Here is a 22,579-nt window from a genome sequence, read left to right as displayed (position 1 = left end):
TGGTTTTGTTTTGGGTGGGTTGGTTTGTTTGTCTGATGATTGCTTTTTTATCTGGTGATTTTGCATCTATGTGTTTGGGGTGGGGTGTTTTGTTACTGTTTCGTTGGGGGCTTATATAGAGAATAGAACAGAATAGAACAAAATAGAATAGAATAGACCAGGTTGGAAGAGACCTCCGAGATCATCGCATCCAACCCATCATCCAACACCATGTAATCAACTAACCCACGGCACCAAGCACCCCATCAAGTCTCCTCCTAAACACCTCCAATGACAGTGACTCCACCACCTCCCTGGGCAGCACATTCCAATGGCCAATCTCTCTTTCTGTGAAGAACTTCTTCCTTCATCCAGCCTAAACCTCCCCTGGCACAGCTTCAGACTGTGTCCTCTTGTTCTGGTGCTGGTTGCCTGGGAGACGAGACCAACCCCCACCTGGCTACAACCTCCCTTCAGGGAGTTGCAGACAGCAATAAGGTCTCCCCTGAGTCTCCTCTTCTCCAGGCTAAGCAACCCCAGCTCCCTCAGCCTCTCCTCACAGGGCTGTGTTCCAAACCCCTCACCAACTTTGTTGCCCTTCTCTGGACACTTTCCAGCAAGTCAACATCCCTCCTAAACTGAGGGGCCCAGAACTGGACACAGGACTCAAGGTGTGTGTATGACTTCCATAAAAGTGTTTTGAGGAGTTGGTTTAAATAACACATGAACTGTTGCTGAACCTGTACAAAAGTCACTCTGTGTTCCTTTCAGTGGAAGAAAAACAAAGTGAACCAAACATGATAAAGGTAATCAAACTGGCAGGTGGTATGCAAAGTTTGGAAAGCAGGAGTGAAAAGTGTTTTAGAAATTGAAGTTTTCTAAGGTGGCCAGAAATACTTCAGAAAGTATTTGAGGACGTAGGTAAGACGTGGTACCTGTATGTGTCCTGACTTAAGACATCCTGCTCTCACGATCAAACCCTCCCTGCCCTGACAGGTCGGGAGGGAAAGTAACACAAAAAGCACTGTGGTTGAGACAGGGAGTTTGATGGATGCTCAATTACCTTAGGCTGTTTTAACCAGCAGGGTCAGTGGAGAATAGAATAGAATAGAATAGAATTAACCAGGTTGGAAGAGACCTTCAAGATCATCATGTCCAACCTATCATCCAACACCACCCAATCAACTAAACCATGCAACCAAGCATCCTGTCAAGCCTCGCCCTGAACACCCCCAGCGTCGGCGACCCCACCACCTCCTCAGGCAGCCCATTCCAGTGGGCAATCACTCTCTCTGTGTAAAACTTCCTCCTAACCTCCAGCCTAAACCTCCCCTGACGCAGCCTGAGACTGTGTCTTCTTGTTCTGGTACTGGTTGCCTGGGAGAAGAGACCAACCTCCGCCTCACTACAACCCCCCTTCAGGTAGTTGTAGAGAGCAATAAGGTCACCCCTGAGTCTCCTCTTCTCCAGACTAAGCAACCCCATCTCCCTCAATCTCTCCTCATAGGGCTTGTGCTCCAAGCCCCTCACCAACCTTGTTGCCCTTCTCTGGACTCGTTCCAGCAAGTCAACCTCCTTCCTAAACTGAGGGGCCCAGAACTAGACACAGGACTCAAGGTGTGGCCTAACCAGTGCAGTGTACAGGGGCAGAATGACCTCCCTGCTCCTGCTGGCCACACTGTTCCTGATGCAAGCCAGGATGCCATTGGCCCTCCTGGCTGCCTGGGCACACTGCAGGCTCATGTTCAGCCTACCATCAACCAGCACCCCCAGGTCCCTTTCCACCTGACTGCTCTCCAGCCACTCTGACCCCAGCCTGTAGCTCTGCAGAAAAGCACAGCAAAAACAGGAGCAGCAGCAGGGGAAGTCAGCTGTTAGAAGTTATGAGGGAAGGGAAGGAATCAATGTGTTGATACAACACGATTCCATGGTGCATGCTCGTCTTGCAGACTTGAAAAGGTTCAAAGAGGGGCAGCAGAGGTGCTGTGGGGGTGAGTTCTATACAGGGAACGTTTGGCTGTTAGGCTAGGGCTTCTCAACTTAGAAAAAGGCTGTTTCAGGTCTTGTGTGCGACAAGGACTCGTAAGGTGGGTGGTGTGAATGCAGTGTGTAGGTAGTAATTGCTCTCTGTGTCTTCTGGGAAGAAAGCCACTGCAGAAAATTGTACATTGGTAGGTCCGGCAAAAATCAAACCCCAAACGCACAACGCGTAGCAGAAAGGGTGGGGCTCGTGGTCACAGATGTTTGTCAGTTGTAAAATAGGTTGTATGGGTCCAAGGAGAACATGAACAGGTGAGTAAAACAGAGACCCAGTGGGAGCTGCCCCCTGTGCAGGTCTCTGGCAGAGAAGGTCACTGACCTGGCTGTGAGGATGATGAGGAGAAAGGTAACGTACCCCTGCTTTTGTCGTCTGCTCCTCCCTCTCCTTTTGCGTTGCCTACTGGTTAAGGCCTCATACTGGGATGAACAGCCTTTGGTCTTTACTCTTGCAGTTCCAGTGTGCTGGTCTTGTATTCCTTGGAGTTGAAAGGAAAATATTCTTGAAGGGATTTCCTCATCAGGAATGCACCTGAATAGCATTTCACTGTGTAATGGCCCAATACAGAGGGATTTTGAAGTATGTTTTCTTTCATTTCATTGCTTGTGGATCTCAGTTTTCTGAATGTAGCTGCTTTGTGCTATTTCCATGTCGTTCTTTTAGTAACTCTGGGGAGTTACTGGATGTATAACTTCGACTGTTTAAACCTAATGAAAGGAATTGTGCTGCAGAATAATACTCCAGTGTTAATTCCAAGCAGCTAATATGAGATAAGTGAGCTCTTCTGTGTCACTGTTTAATTAACCAAGGCAGATCAAGCAACTGGCGTGGAGCTCATTTGCAAGGAGTTTAAACTGCAATTTTGTGGTGTCTTGTCAACATACCCAAAGTGGTAGTTCTAGACAGTTGATGACAATTAAGTTGTTAACCAGTGTCTAAACAAATCTTCGGTACCTTTCCTTTGTAGGAAAGATGCTCTTAGGTTCATCTATGTTTATGCTACTTCTTAGGCAGTAGCTGCAAACCCAAGAGCATTTTAGAGTAACTTAAAGCCCCCTTTTCTTCAACTGCAAATGAGATCTTTGGAGGGTTCTTTTTTTTATGAGCTGTCTCCATGATGTGATAGAAATACTGCCCCATCCTTGCAGATGGAATAGAGTCAAGCAGGACTGCTAAGTGACTTACTCAAACCAAGAGTCAGTGGCAGGCAGAGACAAACCTCTTCTGGTGGCTTTTGATTTGAGGTATTTTTTTTCTGGAATGCTAACATTTTCAGTAGGATCTTGGCCTTCCTCCCTGCTGGCTCGTCTTTCAGCACATGGGTTCCTGCATCTTTAAGAGTTGCCTCTTGAACAGTGTCCAGCCTTCTTGGACTCCTTGGCCCCTCAGGACTGCCTCCCACAGGACTCTGCCCACCAGTTTCCAAAACAGGCCAAAGTCTGCCTGCCAGAAGTCCTCTGTATTTGGTAGATCATTACTGGTACTGTGAATAGATCAGAAATAACTAGTGAATCAACAGCCTAAATGTCTCCTTTCTGCTAATGCAGTCCTGAGTCAGATGAAAGCAGCTTCATGGAAAAGCCATGCTCGGATGTCTTGGCACTCATTGTGTCTGCACTCCTCTTCCTGCTTGCCAGTGGCTAATTAGGAGGCAGAAAGAAAGAACCAAAATGTGTTACAGAAATACTGTAATTACATTTATTAGGAACTCTGTGTGTATGTGTTAGATTAGCACCAGCTATCCTTGTCATTCATTATGTGATTTTGGTAATTCAGTTCTGTAGCCAAGCTTCTCATTATAAAGACATGTTTCCACAAAATCCTGGTGTAATGCTTGAATATGGGAAGGCAACTGGGCAAAGGATTTTGGTGTTCCTGTCTCCTTGCCTGTAGCTGTTTCAGGAAGGGCATGGGGAGAAGCAGGATCTGTGGTGGCTGAGCTGTTGGTAGTTCTCCTGTGGAGCCTGCAGAAGAGCCCCGTGTTGTGCTTGAGCAGCCAGGCTGGTTGTCATGGTCCCCCAGTCATTTGCAAGGGCTTTTCCAAAGGCCTGTAGCAAAATCCAGAAATGTTTCTAAAAGAGATGAAGGGGCTTGATGGAGGATGGCAGCGCAAGGACAGCTCTGTTGCAAAACTCAACGTGATGTTTTTTGGGAGGGGAATGCAATGCTGCTTTACCACATCTCTCACCAGGTTTGCTTTATGCACTTGTCTGATATGTGGCACAGAGACCAAGGTGGGGACTGCTTGTGGATGACACAGAGGAAAGGGGGTGCCACCAGGCAGGTCTTTCCCTTGTCTCTTGACTGGTAAGGCAGGGCTAGCTTTTAGGCAGTTTGGGCTTGTTGGGTGCTTTGGGTTTGTTTTTCCAGATGGATTCTGTGGTGTGTAAAGGTGAGTTGAAGCTTTGTCCTTGCCTTGGTGCTGCAGGGGCAGGAAGAAGGAGAGGAGTGCTCTCTCACTGGGTCCCATTGGTGACTGGGGTGGTCCTGCCACTCTTAGGGTGGGCTGTCCTGTGTTTCTGGACCAGAGTCACCCTCACACGTGCAGGTTGTCTGCTTTGGGCACTCACTGGAAGTGGGGGCCTCCTGAGCACTTGGGTGGACCAGTGGGTCTCCTCTGGTGTCTTGGGAGGACCTTCCTCCAGCCTGGCTTGCCACAGCTTGTGCTGATACTGCAGGTCTCTGGCCTAGATATCACATGGGTCATCTCAGCAGGTTAGGCTGGTGTGCTGGGCCTGCCTTGGGTGGAGTTAACTTTGTAGCAGTCTGCATGCTGCTGTGTTTCGGATTTGGGGCTAAAACAGTTTCCAATGTGCATTTTTACTTCAAAAGGCCTGTAAAATGTTAAGGCAAGGTTATGTGTAGCATCCTTCGTAACTAGATTTGGTACAGCTATTGATTGAGTTAACCTGTGTGAGTTAAAATCATCAGCGTGTGGGGATAGAAACTGCTGATGTTACTGTTGAAAATGGACATCTCTTTCATGCTTTGTGATACACTTAAGGATGCCACATTGAGCTCAGGGTGTTCCATGTGGGCCCTTCTCAGTTGAGCACGAGGCATTTGGAAGTTTTCCTGGCCGGGGTGTGTGTGTGTGTGTGTGTGTGTGTGTGTGTGTGTGTGTGTGTCTTTTCAGTGTTGGGAGGAGCCGGACCTGCTTCCTTGCCCAGGGAGCTCTCCCCGGCGCCGCGGGGCAGGGGCCGCTGTCCCTGGTCCTGAGCCGGACGTGCCGCCAAGTAGGCGAGCTCCAGCGGGAACCTCAGCAGGTTTTAAGCAGATTGTTTAGTGCTTCGTTTTCCTACCCCTTTTCTTACCTCTCTTATCATAAGATAATATACTCAACGACAACTGGGTGGTAAGAGGAAGACGATGCGTTTCTCTAAAGTGTTTTGTTCAGTGCAAATTATGATCACAGAATGCACTGAGTTGAAAGGGACCTCTGGAGGGCATCTTGTCCAAACTCCCTGCCATATGCAGGGAGATCAGCAGGTTGCTCAAAGCCCCATCAAGTATGGCCTTGAATATCTCCAGGGGTGGGCCACACCACCTCCCTGGGCAAAAACATCTCCCCTCTTTTAATTTAAAACCATTACCCCTTGTCCTGTTGCAACAGGCCCTGCTAAAAGATTGTCCCCATCTTCCCTATAGGACCCTTTTAATACTGACAGTCTTCCTGGACCCTTTTGTTCTCCAGGCTGAGCAACCACAATTCTTTATAGGAGAGGCTCTCCAGCCCTCTGATTGTTGTGGCTCTCCTCTGTACCACCTCCAACAGGTCCACGTCTTTCAGGTACTGAGGACTCCAGAGCTGGACACAGTATGCCACATGAGGTCTCACTAGAATGGAGTAGAGTGGTAGAATCATATCCCTTGACCTGTTGGGCATGCTTGTTTTGATGTAGCCCAAGATATGGTCTGATCTCCTTGATTTTGGGGGTATTTTCTGGGTATTTTCTAGCGAGTGCTCCTGTTTCTGTCTCGGGAAGGGCAGAGCTTGGCTCCGCTACTCTCTCTTGTGTAGCCTCCCTGATGCTTCTTAACCTTTCTACTTACTCTTGCCACACTGCCACCAGACTGAGCAGATCATCCAGCTGGTCACAAGGCACAAAACTGTTCTCACCATTGCCACTTTCTGCCATGGAAAGGTGCAGGCACTCACTGCAGCCTGAGACCTGGATGGCTGTGTGTTTTTGTGGGAGCCCCGTCTGGGATGCCACATCTGTGCTGGGGTGTGTTCTGAAGCCAATGACAAGGAGGAAGGAAGCTCATTCTCCCAGAGTCAAGTGGGGCTGATGGGTTTCTGCCTTTTGTTAGGAGAGAGTGGTGTGGTAGGTTTAGGCTATGCCTTTAAAATTTAGCTGCAGATTTTGAGCAGAGAAGTCAAAAAATATAAATGAATCATTACTGGGTGTAGAAAGGAGAACAGAAGATTATTCTGAGCAAATTCATTGGGTGAAAGTCTGGGATAAGAGAAGCTGTATCATTTCAATTCCTCACATTTCACTTCCCTTTTCATTCCTTTTCTCTTCTCCTCCAATCTTGGCTGTTCTGCTTTGCCTGGGAGAAGATAATGCTTCTGGCTGACCTTGAGACAAGCTAACACACTGCTTTCTCCCAGCTTCTCTATCTCCCTGGTACAGGGGGGGTTGGAAGGTTGGTTTTTTTCCTGGGGGGTGGGCAGTGGAGCAGCTTCCCTGGTATCTTTTTGGACCAGGGTGGGTTCTGTGTTGTTTGCTAATAGTAAATATCTGTATAATATTGTATATTTTAGAATAGAATAGAATAAACCAGGTTGGAAGAGACCTTCAAGATCATCGAGCCCAACCTATCATCCACCACCACCTAATCAACTAAACCATGGCACCAAGCATCCTGTCAAGCCTCCTCCTGAACACCTCCAGTGATGGCGACCCCACCACCTCCCCGGGCAGTCCATTCCAATAGGCAATCACTCTCTCTGTGTAAAACTTCCTCCTAACCTCCAGCCTAAACCTCCCCTGGCACAGCCTGAGACTGTGTCCTCTTATTCTGGTGCTGGTTGCCTGGGAGAAGAGACTAACCTCTGTCTGACTACAGCCTCCCTTCAGGTAGTTGTAGACAGCAATAAGGTCACCCCTGAGTCTCTTCTTCTCCAGGCTAAGCAACCCCAGCTCCCTCAGCCTCTCCTCACAGGGCTGTGCTCCAAGCCCCTCCCCAACTTTGTTGCCCTTCTCTGGCCACATTCCAGCAAGTCAGCCTCCTTCCTAAACTGAGGGGCCCAGATCTGGACACGGGACTTGAGGTGTGGCCTAACCAGTGCAGTGTACAGGGGCAGAATGACCTCCCTGCTCCTGCTGGCCACACTGTTCTTGATACAGGCCAGGATGCCATTGGCCCTCCTGGCTGCCTGGGTACACTGCTGCCTCATGTTCAGCCTACCAGGGACCAGCACCCCCAGGTCCCTCTCTGCCTGGCTGCTCTCCAGCCACTCTGACCCCAGCCTGTAGCACTGCATGGGGTTGTTGTGGCCAATGTGCAGAACCTGGCACTTGGATGTGTTCAATCTCATGCCCTTGGACTCTGCCCATCTGTCAGCCTGTCGAGGTCCCTCTGCAGAGCCTCTCTACCCTCCAGCAGATCAACTCCTGCCCCTGTACATATTCATTGCATTCCATTGTACAGTGTAGTTTTTTTCTTGTAAACACAGCTTCATTTGCTTCTGAGTTAGTCTGGCTAGAATTAATGCTGGGGGAAACTTCAACACACCACAAGCGAGCAGCATCTTTCCATTCTCATTCTCTCCAGATAATTTCACTGGTATTGAGCCACAGACTTGGTAGGAGCTTACTGACCTGTGGGGTGACTTCTGAATTTCAGTCATAGAATCAATCAGGTTGGAAAAGACCTCAAATCCAACCTGTCACCCAGCACCTCATGACCACTAAACCATGGCATCAAGTGCCACATCCAATCCCCTCTTGAGCACCTCCAGGGATGGGAACTCCACCACCTCCCTGGGCAGCACATTCTAACAACTCTCTGTGAAGAACTTTCTCCTCACCTCCAGCCTAAACTTCCCCTGGCACAGTTTGTAAGTACACAGCTTTGTAGTACAGTGTGTAGGGATGGATTTCCTTGAAACCAGAACTTGGTTGACTGCAGCTGGTTTACACACCCTTCTATGGATTTCTTGGCTCATCTACAGCTGTTTTCTGGATAAACTAGAGATCTCACTTTTTCTTGCTGGGATAATGTTGAGTGTCATTATTCTGTTAGCTCAGTGCCTTTAATTTCCCAGCTCTCTCCTGTAAGCACTACTTAGGAGTCAGATTACCATCTCGGGATTCAAGAGGAGAAATACCTGTAGTTAACATGAAAAGACAGGTAGCAGATGATCACCAGACTCACACTGAGAAGATCTCAGATGCTGCCAGCCCCAGCTGTGTCCACCCTGCTGTCTGCTGAAGATGATTGCCTCCATAGCAGAGGTTGCAGTATAGTCATGCTAATGTTGTGAGCTGCAGCTGTTGAGGTGTGAATTCAGCACCTGTTCTGCCGTTCCTGCTCTGACAAGAGTAATTAGTGATAGACAAGGAAGCATCAGGCACAGATGACAACCTCTGCATTTTTTCTGAATGTATTTGGAGTTTCCTTGTGTGTGTCCATGAGAGAAAGAAGGCACTGGTGCTAGTGATCCATGTAGTGCTGTGCTAGGGGAATACAGACGACGATGGAGATTGGAGTCAATACAGCTGACCAATATGATCGAGTATTGTTCCTTTATTGTTCCAGTATTGCAGGCCTATGGTGTGAGTATAGCACAGTAAAGTAAAGGATGGAAGAAGGGATAGGAAAGGCAGAAGTGCCTAGCAAGGGAACTGCTACAACTTACATAAACTTGGAGTGCCTCGTTGGCATGGACTCATTGGTTCCCTGTGAGTGACCACGCATCACACTGTTATAGATTATTGGTCCAACTACTGATGACACGTGAGGTTTGTTGATGCAGGTGCATGTCCTGTTGTCCCAAGATAACTTGCTGTGTTTATAGCTACCAGTGCCTTGTTTTAGTTACATGCTGCAGGCACAGCACTGTTTGGTGCACTGCTAGCTGGCTCTGCACTTATGTTGAGCATGGCCTAGCACCATGTCAGGCTCTAGGCCTGCACTGCCAGATTGCTCACACTGCTCATTGCTGGCATTGCCACAAGGGGAAGGCTGTGGATTTTTTTTCTTCTGCTTTTCTTCATTATGCTAACTGTGCAAAATTCGACCAAGTGTCTTCCTCGTGGCAATTTATTGTCCAGATACATCACAATTATCCATGTTAATATTTAGGGGAGAGAGAATTTCATACTCACCTTGTGGTGTGCCCCAGGGATCAGTGCTGGGCCCCAAGCTCTTCAATATCTTTATTGATGATCTGGATGAGGGCATTGAGTCCATCATCAGTAAATTTGCAGATGACACCAAGCTGGGGGCAGGAGTTGATCTGCTGGAGGGTAGAGAGGCTTTGCAGAGCGACCTTGCCAGGCTGGACAGATGGGCAGAGTCCAAGGGCATGAGATTGAACACATCCAAGTGCCAGGTTCTACACATTGGCCACAGCAACCCCATGCAGTGCCACAGGCTGGGGTCAGAGTGGCTGGAGAGCAGCCAGGCAGTGAGGGACCTGGGGGTACTGGTCGATGGTAGGCTGAACATGAGCCTGCAGTGTGCCCAGGAGGCCAAGAAGGCCAATGACATCCTGGCCTGCATCAGGAACAGTGTGGCCAGCAGGAGCAGGGAGGTCATTCTGCCCTTGTACACTGCACTGGTTAGGCCACACCTTGAGTTCTGTGTCCAGTTCTGGGCCCCTCAGTTTGAGTAAGATGTTGAGTTGCTGAAAGGTGTCCAGAGAAGGGCAACAAAGCTGAGGAGGGGTTTGGAGCACAGCCCTGTGAGGAGAGACTGAGGGAGCTGGGGTTGCTTAGCCTGGAGAAGAGGAGGCTCAGGGCAGACCTTATTGCTGCCTACAACTACCTAAAGGGAGGTTGTAGCCAGGTGGGGGTTGGTCTCTTCTCCCAGGCAACCAGTAGCAGAACAAGGGGACACAGTCTCAAGCTGTGCCAGGGGAGGTTTAGGCTGGATGTTCGGAAGAAGTTCTTCATAGAAAAAGAGATGGGCCACTGGAATGTGCTGCCCAGGGAGGTGGTGGAGTCACCATCACTGGAGGTGTTCAGGAGGAGACTTGATAGGGTGCTTGGTGCCATGGTTTAGTTGATTAGGTGGTGTTGGATGATAGGTCGCACTTGATGTTCTTAAAGGTCTCTTCCAACCTGGTCCATTCCATTCCATTCCATTCCATTCCATTCCATTCCATTCCATTCCATTCCATTCCATTCCATTCCATTCCATTTTCTTTTTCTATCTGGGAGTCTTCTTTCAGCATGATTTTTACTGTTTCCTTTTCCCTAGTTTAATTTGGCAGGACAGCAGTAGTAGCTGTGGCAGTGATGTGGATGTTAGTCATCCTGACAGCTTGACAACTGATACACTGTCAAGGAAGCTTCTTTTTAATTATGATTTTTTCCCTGCACTAAAAAAAAGCATATGCCAAAGGTATCAAGATGTCAGATTCCTACACAAAAGAAAGCTGGCTGGGGGAAGAGTTATGAACTGAGCTTTTCCATTTGGGAAGCACGTTGGCTGGGTCTTTATGGTATCTTTTTTTTCCCTCCCTCTCCCCTCTTTAGCAAAGCAGAAGCTGTTTATCCCTACTCTCATATTTCTTTTTCCAGTGTGCCTTTTTGCCCAAACCTCCACCCACTTCCTCAGATACACTTGCTTAGGTGTGTTCTTTAATGGAATGAAGTTCTTGCCTCCCCAGAAGCCAGAGAAGGTGGCCTCCTTGCTAGCAGTAAAACCAGAAAGACTTTGTTTCTCTTGTTGGCTCAGCAGATGGCTTTCAGGGAAATGCCTGGCATTTCTGAGCTCTGCTGAAATGTACAATAATGATGCATCTATGGCTTTCAATACTAAATTCTCCCCTTCTTACATTAGATTTTGGGTGGTTTTTTGCCTTGATCTTTCAGGTGTTCGGAAACTTGGTGATAATTGATTGAATTAATTCATTCTATGTAGCCAGAAGTATCTGTGTCAAAATGGCATTCAAAGCCTGATGGTTGATTCCACCCTTTCCCCAAAATGTGCAGCCATTTCCGTGGTGTTTGGTGCATGGTCTCACACAATACAGAGGAAGCTGCTTGTTGATGTCCAGGGTAGGTGAATGGATATGGCTTTCACTTTGCAATAGTACCAGAAATCAGGGCTTTGTGGGGAGAAAACCAACAAAGTGAAGTTAAAAGATGTCAGATGAATCATGTTCCAATTCTTTTTTTATTACAGAATCACAGAATCAGCCAGGTCAGAAAAGACCTCAGAGATCATCAAGTCCAACCTATTACCTAATACCTAACACCTCATGACAACTAAACCATGGCTCCAAGTGCCATCCAATCTTTTTTTGAACACCTCCAGGGGTGGTGACTCCACCACCTCCCTGGGCAGCACATTCCAATGTCTAACAACTCACTCAGTGAAGAACTTTCTCCTCACCTCCAGCCTAAACTTCCCCTGGCACAGCTTGAGGCTGTGTCCTCTTGTTCTGGTGCTGGTTGCCTGGGAGAAGAGACCAGCCCCGACCTGGCTACAACCTCTTTTCAGGTAGTTGTAGAGAGCAAGAAGGTCTCCCCTGAGGCCTCCTCCAGGCTAAACAACCCCAGCTCCCTCAGCCTCTCCTCACAGGGCTGTGCTCAAGGCCTCTCCCCAGCCTTGTTGCCCTTCTCTGGACACATTCAAGTGTCTCAATGTCCTTCTTAAACTGAGGGGCCCAGAACTGGACACAGGACTCAAGGTGTGGCCTGACCAGTGTTGAGTACAGGGGCAGAATGACTTCCCTGCTCCTGCTGGCCACACTATGCCTAATGCAGGCCATATTGTTTGTGTTGTAGTCCTATCTTGCTATGTTAACTGAGGGTAGGTTACACTGGCTGCAGGGCAACTTACCAACAGAATACCTGTTGCTGTGCATCATATAATAGTGGGTAGTGAAATACTGGAATGGGTTGCCCACGGATGTGGTAGAGGCCCCATCCCTGAAGGCATTCAAGGTTGAACTTGACTGTGCCCTGAGCAACCTGATCTAGTTGGGCATGTCCTTGCTCAGTGCAGGGGGGCTGGACAAGATGACCTTCAAGGGTCACTTCCAGTCTAATTTGTTCTATGATTCTCTGTAGTTTATTTTGGCTGTTTAGCAAGCAGGCTTGTGTTGAGGGCTCTTCCCTGTCACTTACCTGCTTGTTGATGGTGTCCTCACCTTTTCCAACCAAAACTATTCTATGATTCTATCACAGTTGGTATTCTATTAATACACTGCTTCAGACGAACCCAGGTAACATTCAATCAGTGTTCAATAAAATCTGAGTCTGGTTTAGATATTGGAGCAGTTACCTATACTAAGTTTGGAAAGAAAGCTTGGTTCTGGCTTAGTCTCACAGATAGAGGGTTACAAGGAAAGGAAAAACAACCAACCAAGAAGACAAAGAGATGGAAGGGTTATCCTTTTGTATCCTTTGCAGCCTGAGTGTAATGAATTTTGGCTTTTCAGGCTGTGAAGAGCTGACACGTAGTCTAGTATCACATCTGTGCTGGGAATGGGAAGTAGTATTGACATGTCCTGGCAACCAGTGGCAGAGCATGCAAACTTGCCAAGTTGAAGCGTTTGTATGTGAGGATGCTGCACATTTCCTGACATCTATACAAGTGTCAAGCAGAAAGGACTGTGTAAGGTCTAGGAATATTATCTCAGAGCTCACGGAATGATACTGAAGTAGGGATGGGGCATGCTTCAGTTTCAGCTTGTTTTCTTTTAGTCAGCATACACATTGGCCTCAGCAACCCCATGCAGAGCTACAGGCTGGGGTCAGAGTGGCTGAGAGCAGCCAGGCAGAGAGGGACCTGGGGGTGCTGGTTGATAGTAGACTGAACATGAGTCAGCAGTGTGCCCAGGTGGCCAAGAAGGCCAATGGCATCCTGGCCTGTATCAGGAGCAGTGTGGCCAGCAGGAGCAGGGAGGTCATTCTGCCCCTGTACACTGCACTGGTTCGGCCACACCTTGAGTCCTGTGTCCAGTTCTGGGCCCCTCAGTTTAGGAAAGAGGTTGACTTGCTGGAACGAGTCCAGAGAAGGGCAACAAAGCTGGGGAGGGGTTTGGAGCACAGCCCTGTGAGGAGAGGCTGAGGGAGCTGGGGTTGCTTATCCTGGAGAAGAGGAGGCTCAGAGGAGACCTCCTTGCTGCCTACAACTACCTGAAGGGAGGTTGTAGCCAGGAGGGGGTTGGTCTCTTCTCCCAGGCAGCTAACACCAGAACAAGAGGACACAGTCTCAAGCTGTGCCAGGGGAGGTTTGGGCTGGATGTTAGGAAGAAGTTATTCACAGAGAGAGTGATTGGCCATTGGAATGTGCTGCCCAGGGAGGTGCTGGAGTCTCCATCACTGGAGGTGTTCAGGAGGAGACTTGATAGGGTGCTTGGTGCCATGGGTTTAGTTGATTAGATGGTGTTGGATGATAGGTTGGACTCGATGATCTCAAAGGTCTCTTCCATCCTGGTCTGGTCTATTCTATTCTAGTCTATTCTAAATACACTGAAAGGTTATACTTTGGTCCTCAGAATGAAAAGTTTGGAATTTTTCACTGTGGAATTTCCTTCTTTGATGTTGTTGTGATCCAAGAGTGGTTTAGTTGCATCACTTTGCAAGTAGGGAGTAGATGATAGAGAATAGATTGACAGGTGCTTTACAAGTCCGGAGCGTGAAATGGCATCACTGTAACCATGGCTTGACTTGATCATAGGGTTTCAATGTTAAAACTCTGGGGTGTAGGGGAGGAAGCTATTACTGGGTAGGTTAAATTGTTCTAAAGATCACAGAGTTATATTGCATGCACTGTTGTTCAGTTCATCATAAGACTTAGCCACAACTTCTTTTTAGTCAGCTCTGAGTCATTTTTATGTTTTAGGCAACTGAAGTTACCAGTTGAAAAGGAGCTTGGTTTCTCTGAATCTCAAGTGTTTTGGACCTGTTATTTTGTGGAGTTGTTCATAGTTCAGCCTGAGACTTAGGCACAAGGCTTCAAGGAAGACTTTAAAGTCTATAGCTGAATGTAGAAATGTGTTTATCTTTCCCTCTCCGCACAGAGGACCGCGTTTGTCTTTGATCCAAGCAACAGCTTCTGGCTGATGTTATTTTGGGCCTTTGAGTCAATTATCTGTAGAGAACAGGCTGTAAATTCGAGGTGTGCAGTGAAACTGCATATTGATTCTTAGTGATGCCTACCATTTACTCCTGTGTAGAGAGGGTGATAAATATGAGAGAGGTGACGTCATCTATTGGCAAATGAGCAAGTATGGCGCAGCACACATAGGATTAATTGGCCCAATGGTTTTCTCAGCCTTTTAATATTGATGACTCAATGCTTGAAGCTCAAATTCTGTTGGGTCCCTTATAGATATGCTATGAAGCCAAGGTTTAAATCTATTATAATACTTTCAAAATGTCTAATCTGTGTGTGTTTGAAAGCATGATAGAGGGTGTATTCTTAAAATGCCCATGGAAAGAAAGGGAAGAACAACAACACTTGTTTGGTTTAGACTGTTCCTATTCTTTCAGCTTCAAATGATCTTCCATCCATCCTCCTTGTGAATGACTCTCTGTCAGCATAGAAGCATGTGCTGTATTTATTATAAAATTAACGTTTTCCTCTTTATTTTCTGCTTATCCTCTTTATATTGTGTAAATGGATGTGTGCATGCAACACCTGATGGTATAGGAGAATAATTACCTCCATTTTTAGGGTGAGAGGAAGAAGAAGGTTCTAGTTCTGGGCCCCTCAGTTTAAGAAGGACATTGAGACTCTTGAATGTGTCCAGAGAAGGGCAACGAGGCTGGGGAGAGGCCTTGAGCACAGCCCTATGAGGAGAGGCTGAGGGAGCTGGGATTGTTTAGCCTGGAGAAGAGGAGGCTCAGGGGAGACCTCCTTGCTCTCTACAACTACCTGAAGGAAGGTTGTAGCCAGGTGGGGGTTGGTCTCTTCTCCCAGGCAACCAGCACCAGAACAAGAGGACACAGTCTCAAGCTGCACCAGAGGAAGTTTAGGCTGGAGGTGAGGAGAAAGTTCTTCACTGAGAGAGTTGTTAACCATTGGAATGTGCTGCCCAGGGAGGTGATGGAGTCCCCATCCCTGGAGGTGTTCAAGAGGGGATTGGATGTGGCACTTGGTGCCATGGTTTAGTAGTCATGAGGTCTGTGGTGACAGGTTGGACTTGATGATCTTTGAGGTCTTTTCCTACCTTGTTGATTCTGTGATTCTGTGCTCTAGGTGAACCTGCTTTATCAGGGAGGTTAAACTAGATGATCTTCAGAAGTCCCTTCCAGCCCCTACCATTCTGTTATTCTGTGACTGAACATTATTTTTCTTATGATCTGACTGGCTGGCAATTATTACTGGACAGAGAGTGTCCATTCTGATTTTACACATTCATCGCTGTAACTGTTGCAAAGGTAGCTTTAATCTGTATGAAGCACTTCTCATACTATCCTTGCAGAGTACTCAACCCTAAAAAATAAATGTGGTGTGAATTCCTTAGAACTCTAGTTTGCTTTCCTTGCTGGGCTTGTAAAGCTCTTCAGAAGCATTTTATTAATCCTTAAACATCTAAGGATGCTCATTTTACAGAGGATAACACTGGTAGAATTGGATGGAATGAGGCTCATGTTTCACAATTAAGAATAGCTCATGGCAGGCTAGAGGAGTAAAAGCATAGGATGAAACCCTTTCTAGCTGAAATTATTGTTCCTCTAAGCTTTGAGTGGTACATGCTGAAAAAATAATTGCTCACTGAATGTGAAGTCTTTTCTTCTATTCCTCTGAAGCAGAAGGATGCATTGGCATTTCTCTTTATCCATTGATTTTTCTGAAAAGCATTAATTAAGAAAAAATAATAAATCCACAACTTCTCATATGGATCTGGAATCCATTCCCTGAGATGAATGCTCTCTGTAAAAATCTAATAGGTGAAAAGAAGGGCATTTATTCCATGATAGCTGGCATAAGTCTTGCTTCTAATGAGGGTAAAAATCCATGTAAAGGAATCATCTTAGTAAATTGTTGTAATTAGGATTTATTCGTGGCAAAGGTCTCGTAATTATATAATCAAATTTAAGATTTATAATCTGAACTCTTAATTCCATTTTATGAATTTAGAAGCAGAATTGGCTAGGGGAGGAGTGTTTTCAGGATGCTGTCTTGCTACATGCTCTCAACTATAGATGGAAATTGGTTCCTTTGCAAATATCATCTAATTCTGGTGTTGCAGAAGGCACAAATTCTGCTCTCTCAAAAATACAATTTAGCATCTTTAAATGGCCTCCCTGACTACTGAAATCAAAGATTGAAGGGCTTTTAAATGACAGGTGTTGTATTAAGGGCCTTCCAGTAGAGTATGTGTGTGTGTGCACACCTTCTGAGTGTGCTGCAAAGGGTGATGGGCCAATGTGATAGACACCTCTGCCAGCTCGTGATTGTCTGGGATATGAAAAACTGCCTTCTGGTTCTGATCTCAGTCCTTGCCAGGCTGGGTAAAAGCAGTGTTGAGAATGGTAGCAGAGAGTTAAGGTCATCAGCAGTCCAACTGCAAGCTGAGCCTGCCCACTTACTGGGTGGGTGGCATGTAATGGGAGCAGTACTTCTCTCTGTGCCCTACTATGCTGAGTACAGCTGAGGCCCCACAGCAGCAGGGTGTGAAATTAAGGCTTTGTGCTTTCTTCTGTCTATTGAAAAGAGTAACTTTGTCTGCTGGGCTGTTAGCCTGACAGCTTCAAAACTACCCAAAATGATTTTGTAAGCAGGTTCCAAGTTTATTCTGAGCAAAGCTGGAAGGTTTCCAGTGAGATGCTGTAGACCACTAAGGTAACTGTAAAGGTGTGCTGGGTACGCTGTGCTTTGGGGTATCTAAGAGTTGGAGGTAAGCTTGAGTGGACATACTGGATCTGACAGGTTCTGGCTTGAAAATGGAATGTATTTTTTTCTCTGTTCTCCAGTTTGAAGGAGTCTGGATTACAATTACAAATTTCCTTGTCTCCCTTCCAAGTTAGTGCTATCTAATAATAGATTTTAAAGGCCAATTCTCCTTGTGTGCTGTTCTCCATCCTTCCTGCTGTGTTGCAGTGATTGGGATGGTTTTGGCTTCAAGGAAAGTCCTTAGCTGCTGCATTCAGAACAGCTAGAGCATCCTTAGGCTGGTTTTAATTACAGCAATGGCAGCAAGTATCCCTGAAGCTTAGAGGATGGTTTTACATCTACTCTGTGGCAGGTAGAGTTTTGAATTGACAGTCATCCACATTTGCTGCAAGGGATTTTTCAGGTTTTCTTGCCACTGTATTATGCTGCAGTGCTAGAGTAGCTTTGCTGCTGCAGCACTTCTGTCCCCTGGTTTTCTCTTTGCACTAACACTGATTACAAGTGAATTAGTTTGTCCTGCATTCCCCAGCAAGACAGAAAACACACACAAGTCCTCCTACCTCACCCTATCGGGTTCTACACATTGGCCACAACAACCCCATGCAGAGCTACAGGCTGGGGTCAGAGTGGCTGGAGAGCAGCCAGGCAGAAAGGGACCTGGGGGTGCTGATTGACAGCCAACTGAACATGAGGCAGCAGTGTGCCCAGGGGGCCAAGAAGGCCAATGGCATCCTGGCCTGCATCAGGAACAGTGTGGCCAGCAGGAGCAGGGAGGTCATTCTGCCCCTGTACACTGCACTGGTTAGGCCACACCTTGAGTCCTGTGTCCAGTTCTGGGCTTCTCAGCTTAGGAAAGATGTTGAGTTGCTGAAAGGTGTCCAGAGAAGAGCAACAAAGCTGGGGAGGGGTTTGGAGCACAGCCCTGTGAGGAGAGGCTGAGGGAGATGGGGTTGCTTAGCCTGGAGAAGAGGAGGCTCAGGGCAGACCTTCTTGCTGCTTACAACTCCCTGAAGGGAGGTTGTAGCCAGGTGGGGGTTGGTCTCTTCTCCCAGGCAGCTAACACCAGAACAAGAGGACACAGTCTGAAGCTGTGCCAGGGGAGGTTTAGGCTGGATGTTAGGAAGAAGTTCTTCACAGAAAGAGAGATTGGCCATTGGGATGGGCTGCCCAGAGAGGTGGTGGAGTCACCATCCCTGGAGGGGTTCAGGAGGGGATTGGATGTGGCACTTGGTCTAGTCATGAGGTCTGTGGTGACAGGTTGGACTCGATGATCTTTGAAGTCTCTTCCAACCTTGGTGATTCTGTGAAGAGCTTCACAACATGCAATGTCACCTCTACTATGCCTCCTTTTCCTGATGAGAAGTCAACAGCCATACTATTCCTGATGCTGATGCATTTTGTCTGACTCCTTGAGCAAGGCTTTTGTTGCATCTTCCTATTTCACCTGTTCTTCCTCTTTTTGTTGCTTAATGTGGGTTCAGGACTTCAAAATTCTTCATTTCCTTGAATGAGAGCTGGGTTTGCTCCTTGTCAGAGAGGGTGAATTACAGTTGCCCCTACATGAGTATGTTCTTCGTGTGTATTGCTTGAAGGAAGGTATCACCTACTGGAGTCTGAGGGATTGGCCAGTCTTCCTGAGAGTACATAATAAAGGTGTGGGCAGGCCGCAGATGGCTTCCTATCATTAACTAGAGCATGTATTGGCACTACATGCCTTTGATGTTACTCCTGGAGTTCTTTGAAGTATTCTCACTCAGTGCACCGCTCCTCTTGCTCTGCATGGCACAGGTGTAGCCACCATATCCTGGTGAGCCCCTTTAGCCAGATTTGGCCACGACGGAGGTTCTTGGAATCAATACGGCTGACCAATATGATCGGGTATTGATCCTTTATTGTTCCAGCATTGCAGGCCTATGGCTCAGGCCTATGGTGAAAGCATGGCACAGTAAAGCATGGAAGGAAAAGAGATAGGACAGGCAGGAAAAGAAGTGCATAGCAAGGAAACTGCTACAATTGATATAACCTTGGTGTGCCTTGTTGGCATGGACTCATCGGTCCCCTATGAGTGACCACACATCACACTATTGTAGATTATTGGTCCAACTATGGATGACACACGAGGTTTGTTGATGCAGGTGCATGTCCTGTTGTCCCAAGATAACTTGATATGTTTCTAGCTACCAGCGTCTTGTTTTAGTTACAGTGCTGCAGGCACAGCACTGTTTGGTGCACTGCTAGCTGGCTCTGCACTTATGCTGAGCATGGCCTAGCACCATGGCAGGCTCTAGGCCTGCACTGCCAGATTGCTCACACCACTCGTCGCTGGCATTCCCTGATCTGCATTTGTTGTGCACAGGGGCAGATTGGTTGCCAGAAGGTGATTTTGGTTGGCAGTGGCCCAGGATGGCCATGGTGGTTTCATGCTGAGTGGTGGTTATATTGTTCACTGTAGGAAATCTTTACTCTGAGCTGTGCAAGCTTAGTGCTACTGCAGCTTGGCTCAGCAGCACCACATGTAGCACAGGCATTGGGGGTCATGTCAAGCACGATCAGATGAGATATTCCACAAGTCTTACTTGTCTTTGCTTGTGTGTTCCTTAGGGTGCTTCAAAGATGACCGTATTGTGTTCTGGACTTGGATGTTCTCAACATACTTCATGGAGAAGTGGGCCCCCCGGCAAGACGACATGCTCTTCTATGTCCGGCGGAAGCTCTCCTACGTCAGCGGGGAGAGTACAGAGGGGAAAAAGGTGAGTAATGGTGTGCTTCAACCTGGGAGATGGAAGGTGATGCAGGAATGGTGTTCTGGACCGCTTCTGCTTAACACCTTTATTGATGACCTTGATGAAGACGTAGAGTGTCATCAAGGAATTTCACAGCTGACACCAAGTTAGGTGGAGTGTTGATCGGCACGAGGGTAGGGAGGCTCTGCAGAGGGACTTGGATAGATTGATCAGTGGGCCAGCAATAGCAGGATGAGCTTCAACAAGGCCGAATGCCAGGTCCTGCACTTGGGTCACAACAACCCCAAGCAATGCTGCAGGCTTGGGGAAGTGTGGCTGGAAAGCTGTCTGGCAGAAAGAGGCATGGGGGTTCTAATTGAAAAGCAGATGAATATGAGCAAACAGTGTGCCCAGGTGGCCAAGAAAGCCAATGGCATCCTGGCTTGGATTAGAAATGCTGCGTCCCCTGGGACTCAGCTCTGGTGAGGCCACACCTTGAGTACTGTGTTCAGTTTTGGGCACCTCAATACGAGAGAGATGTGGAGGTGCTGGAGCCAGTGCAGAAGGAGGACAAGGAAGCTGGGGAAGGGCCTGGAGAATAAATCTGATGAAGAGTGACAAAGGAGCTGGGGCTGTTTAGTTTGTAAAAGAGGCTGAGGGGAGACCTCATTGCTGCCTGCAACTACCTGAAAGGATGTTGTGGAGAGGCTGGTGCTGGTCTCTTATCACAGATAATTAGTGATAGAACAAGAGGGAATGGCCTCAAGCTATGACTGGGTAGGTTTAGACTGGACTGCTGAGGGAGGTGGTTGAGTCACCAACCCTGGATGTGTTTAAAGGTGGTTTGAATGTGGTGCTTGGGGATATGGTTTAGGGGTGACCCTTGCAGAGTAGGATTTGAGCCGGTGGGGAAGGCTCTGGGCCTGGATGAGCAAGCAGCTCCTGGAGGATTTAGGGGGAAAAAAGAGGCTGTATCACCTTTGGAAGGAGGGGAAGGCTTCTCCAGGTATGCTCAAGGAAGTTGTTAGATTATGCAGGAGAAAAATTAAAAAGGCAAAGGCCCAGTTGGAACTGAAGCTGAACACCTCTGTCAAAGACAATAAAAAGCATTGTTACAAATATATCAACACTAAAAAGAAGGGCAAGAAGAACCTCCACTCCTTACTGGACCTGGAGGGGAACACGCTGACTGAAGACGAGGAAAAGGCTGAGGTCCTAAACACCTCCTTTGCCTCCATTTTCAACAGCAAGGCAGGAGTTCAGCACCAGTGGCCTCCTGAGCTGGGTGATGGGGTCAGGGAGCAGTGTGATGCCCTGGAAATCCATGAGGAATTAGTAGGGGACCTGCTGAGCCACTTGGACACTCACAAGTCCATGGGACCGGATGGGATCCATCCTAGGGTGCTGAGAGAGCTGGCAGATGAGCTGCCAAGACGCTCTCCATCATTTTTCTCCAGTCCTGGCTCACTGGAGAGGTCCCAGGTGACTGAAACTGGCCAAGGTAGTCCCCATCCACAAGAAGGGACGGATGGAGGAACCTGGAAACTCCAGGCCTGGCAGCCTGACCTCAGTGCCAGGGAAAGTGATGGAGCAGATTATCCTGGCGGCAATAACTGCGCACCTGAAGGATGGCCAAGGGCTCAGGTCCAGCCAACATGGATTTAGGAAGGGCAGGTCCTGCCTCTCCAACCTGATCTCCTTCTATGATCAGGAGACCCATCTGGTGGATGTGGGGCAGGCTGTGGATGTGGTCTACCTGGACCTCAGCAAGGCCTTTGACACCGTCCCCCACAGCAAACTGCTGGCTAAGCTGTCAGCCCCTGGCTTGGACAGCAGCACTCTGAGCTGGGTTAGGAACTGGCTGGAGGCTGAGCCCAGAGAGTGGTGGTGAATGGTGCCACATCCAGCTGGCAGCCAGGCACCAGTGGCGTCCCCCAGGGATCAGTGCTGGGCCCCATGCTCTTTAACCTCTTCATTGATGATCTGGATGAGGGGGTTGAGTCAGTCATCAGCAAATTTGCAGATGACACCAAGTTGGGAGCAGATGTTGGTCAGTTAGAGGGCAGAAGGGCTCTGCAGAGGGACCTCGACCAACTGGACAGATGGGCAGAGTCCAACAGGATGGCATTCAACAAGTCCAAGTGCCAGGTGCTGCACTTTTGCCACAGCAACCCCATGCAGGGCTACAGGCTGGGGTCAGAGTGGTTGGAGAGCTGCCAAACAGAGAGGGACCTGGGGGTGCTGATTGACAGCTGGCTGAACATGAGCCAGCAGTGTGCCCAGGTGGCCAAGAAGGCCAATGGCATCCTGGCCTGCATTAGGAATAGTGTGGCCAGCAGGAGCAGGGAGGTCATTGTGCCCCTGTACTCTGCATTAGTCCTGTCAATAGACACCCTCATGAGAAGTCCCTCTTCAGCTTTCCTGTAGGATCCTTTCAGGCATTGGAAGGCAGTTCTAAGGTCCCCCCAGAGTCTTCCTCAGGCTGAAAGCCCCGTCTCCCTCAGCCTATCCTTATAGTAGAGGTGCTCCAGCCCTTGGGTCATATTTGTGGCCCTGCTCTGGACTTGCTCCAACAGCTCAGTGTCCTTCTTGTGATGGGGACACCAGAACTGGACGCAGTATTTGAGGTGGGGTATCACAAGAGCAGAATAAAGGGGCAGAATCACCTCTCTTGCCCTGCTGGCCACGCTCCTCCTGATGCATCTCACAGCATTAGTTTGTATTCATGCAAATAGGATCTGCACAGCTCTGAGCACAGTAATCTTCTGTCAGACTGATGACAACAGCAACAGCAGTGGGTTGA

At 48.0% G+C, this 22,579-nt stretch overlaps 1 protein-coding gene across 1 annotated transcript in view; it reads left to right on the top strand.

Annotated features, from left to right (window-relative positions):
* Positions 1-22,579, top strand: part of KIAA0930 (KIAA0930 ortholog) — an 84,590-nt gene that overhangs the window by 18,553 nt on the left and 43,458 nt on the right. Inside the window, exon 2 of the mRNA XM_054173846.1 lies at positions 19,655-19,803. Within this exon, the coding sequence (XP_054029821.1) occupies positions 19,655-19,803 (149 nt within the window). The remainder of the gene's footprint in view (positions 1-19,654; positions 19,804-22,579) is intronic.

Source organism: Dryobates pubescens, chromosome 27 (genome assembly GCF_014839835.1).
Source record: "Dryobates pubescens isolate bDryPub1 chromosome 27, bDryPub1.pri, whole genome shotgun sequence".
In the NCBI taxonomy this organism is placed as follows: Eukaryota; Metazoa; Chordata; class Aves; order Piciformes; family Picidae; genus Dryobates; species Dryobates pubescens.
This window is presented reverse-complemented; position numbering and strand designations above follow the sequence as displayed.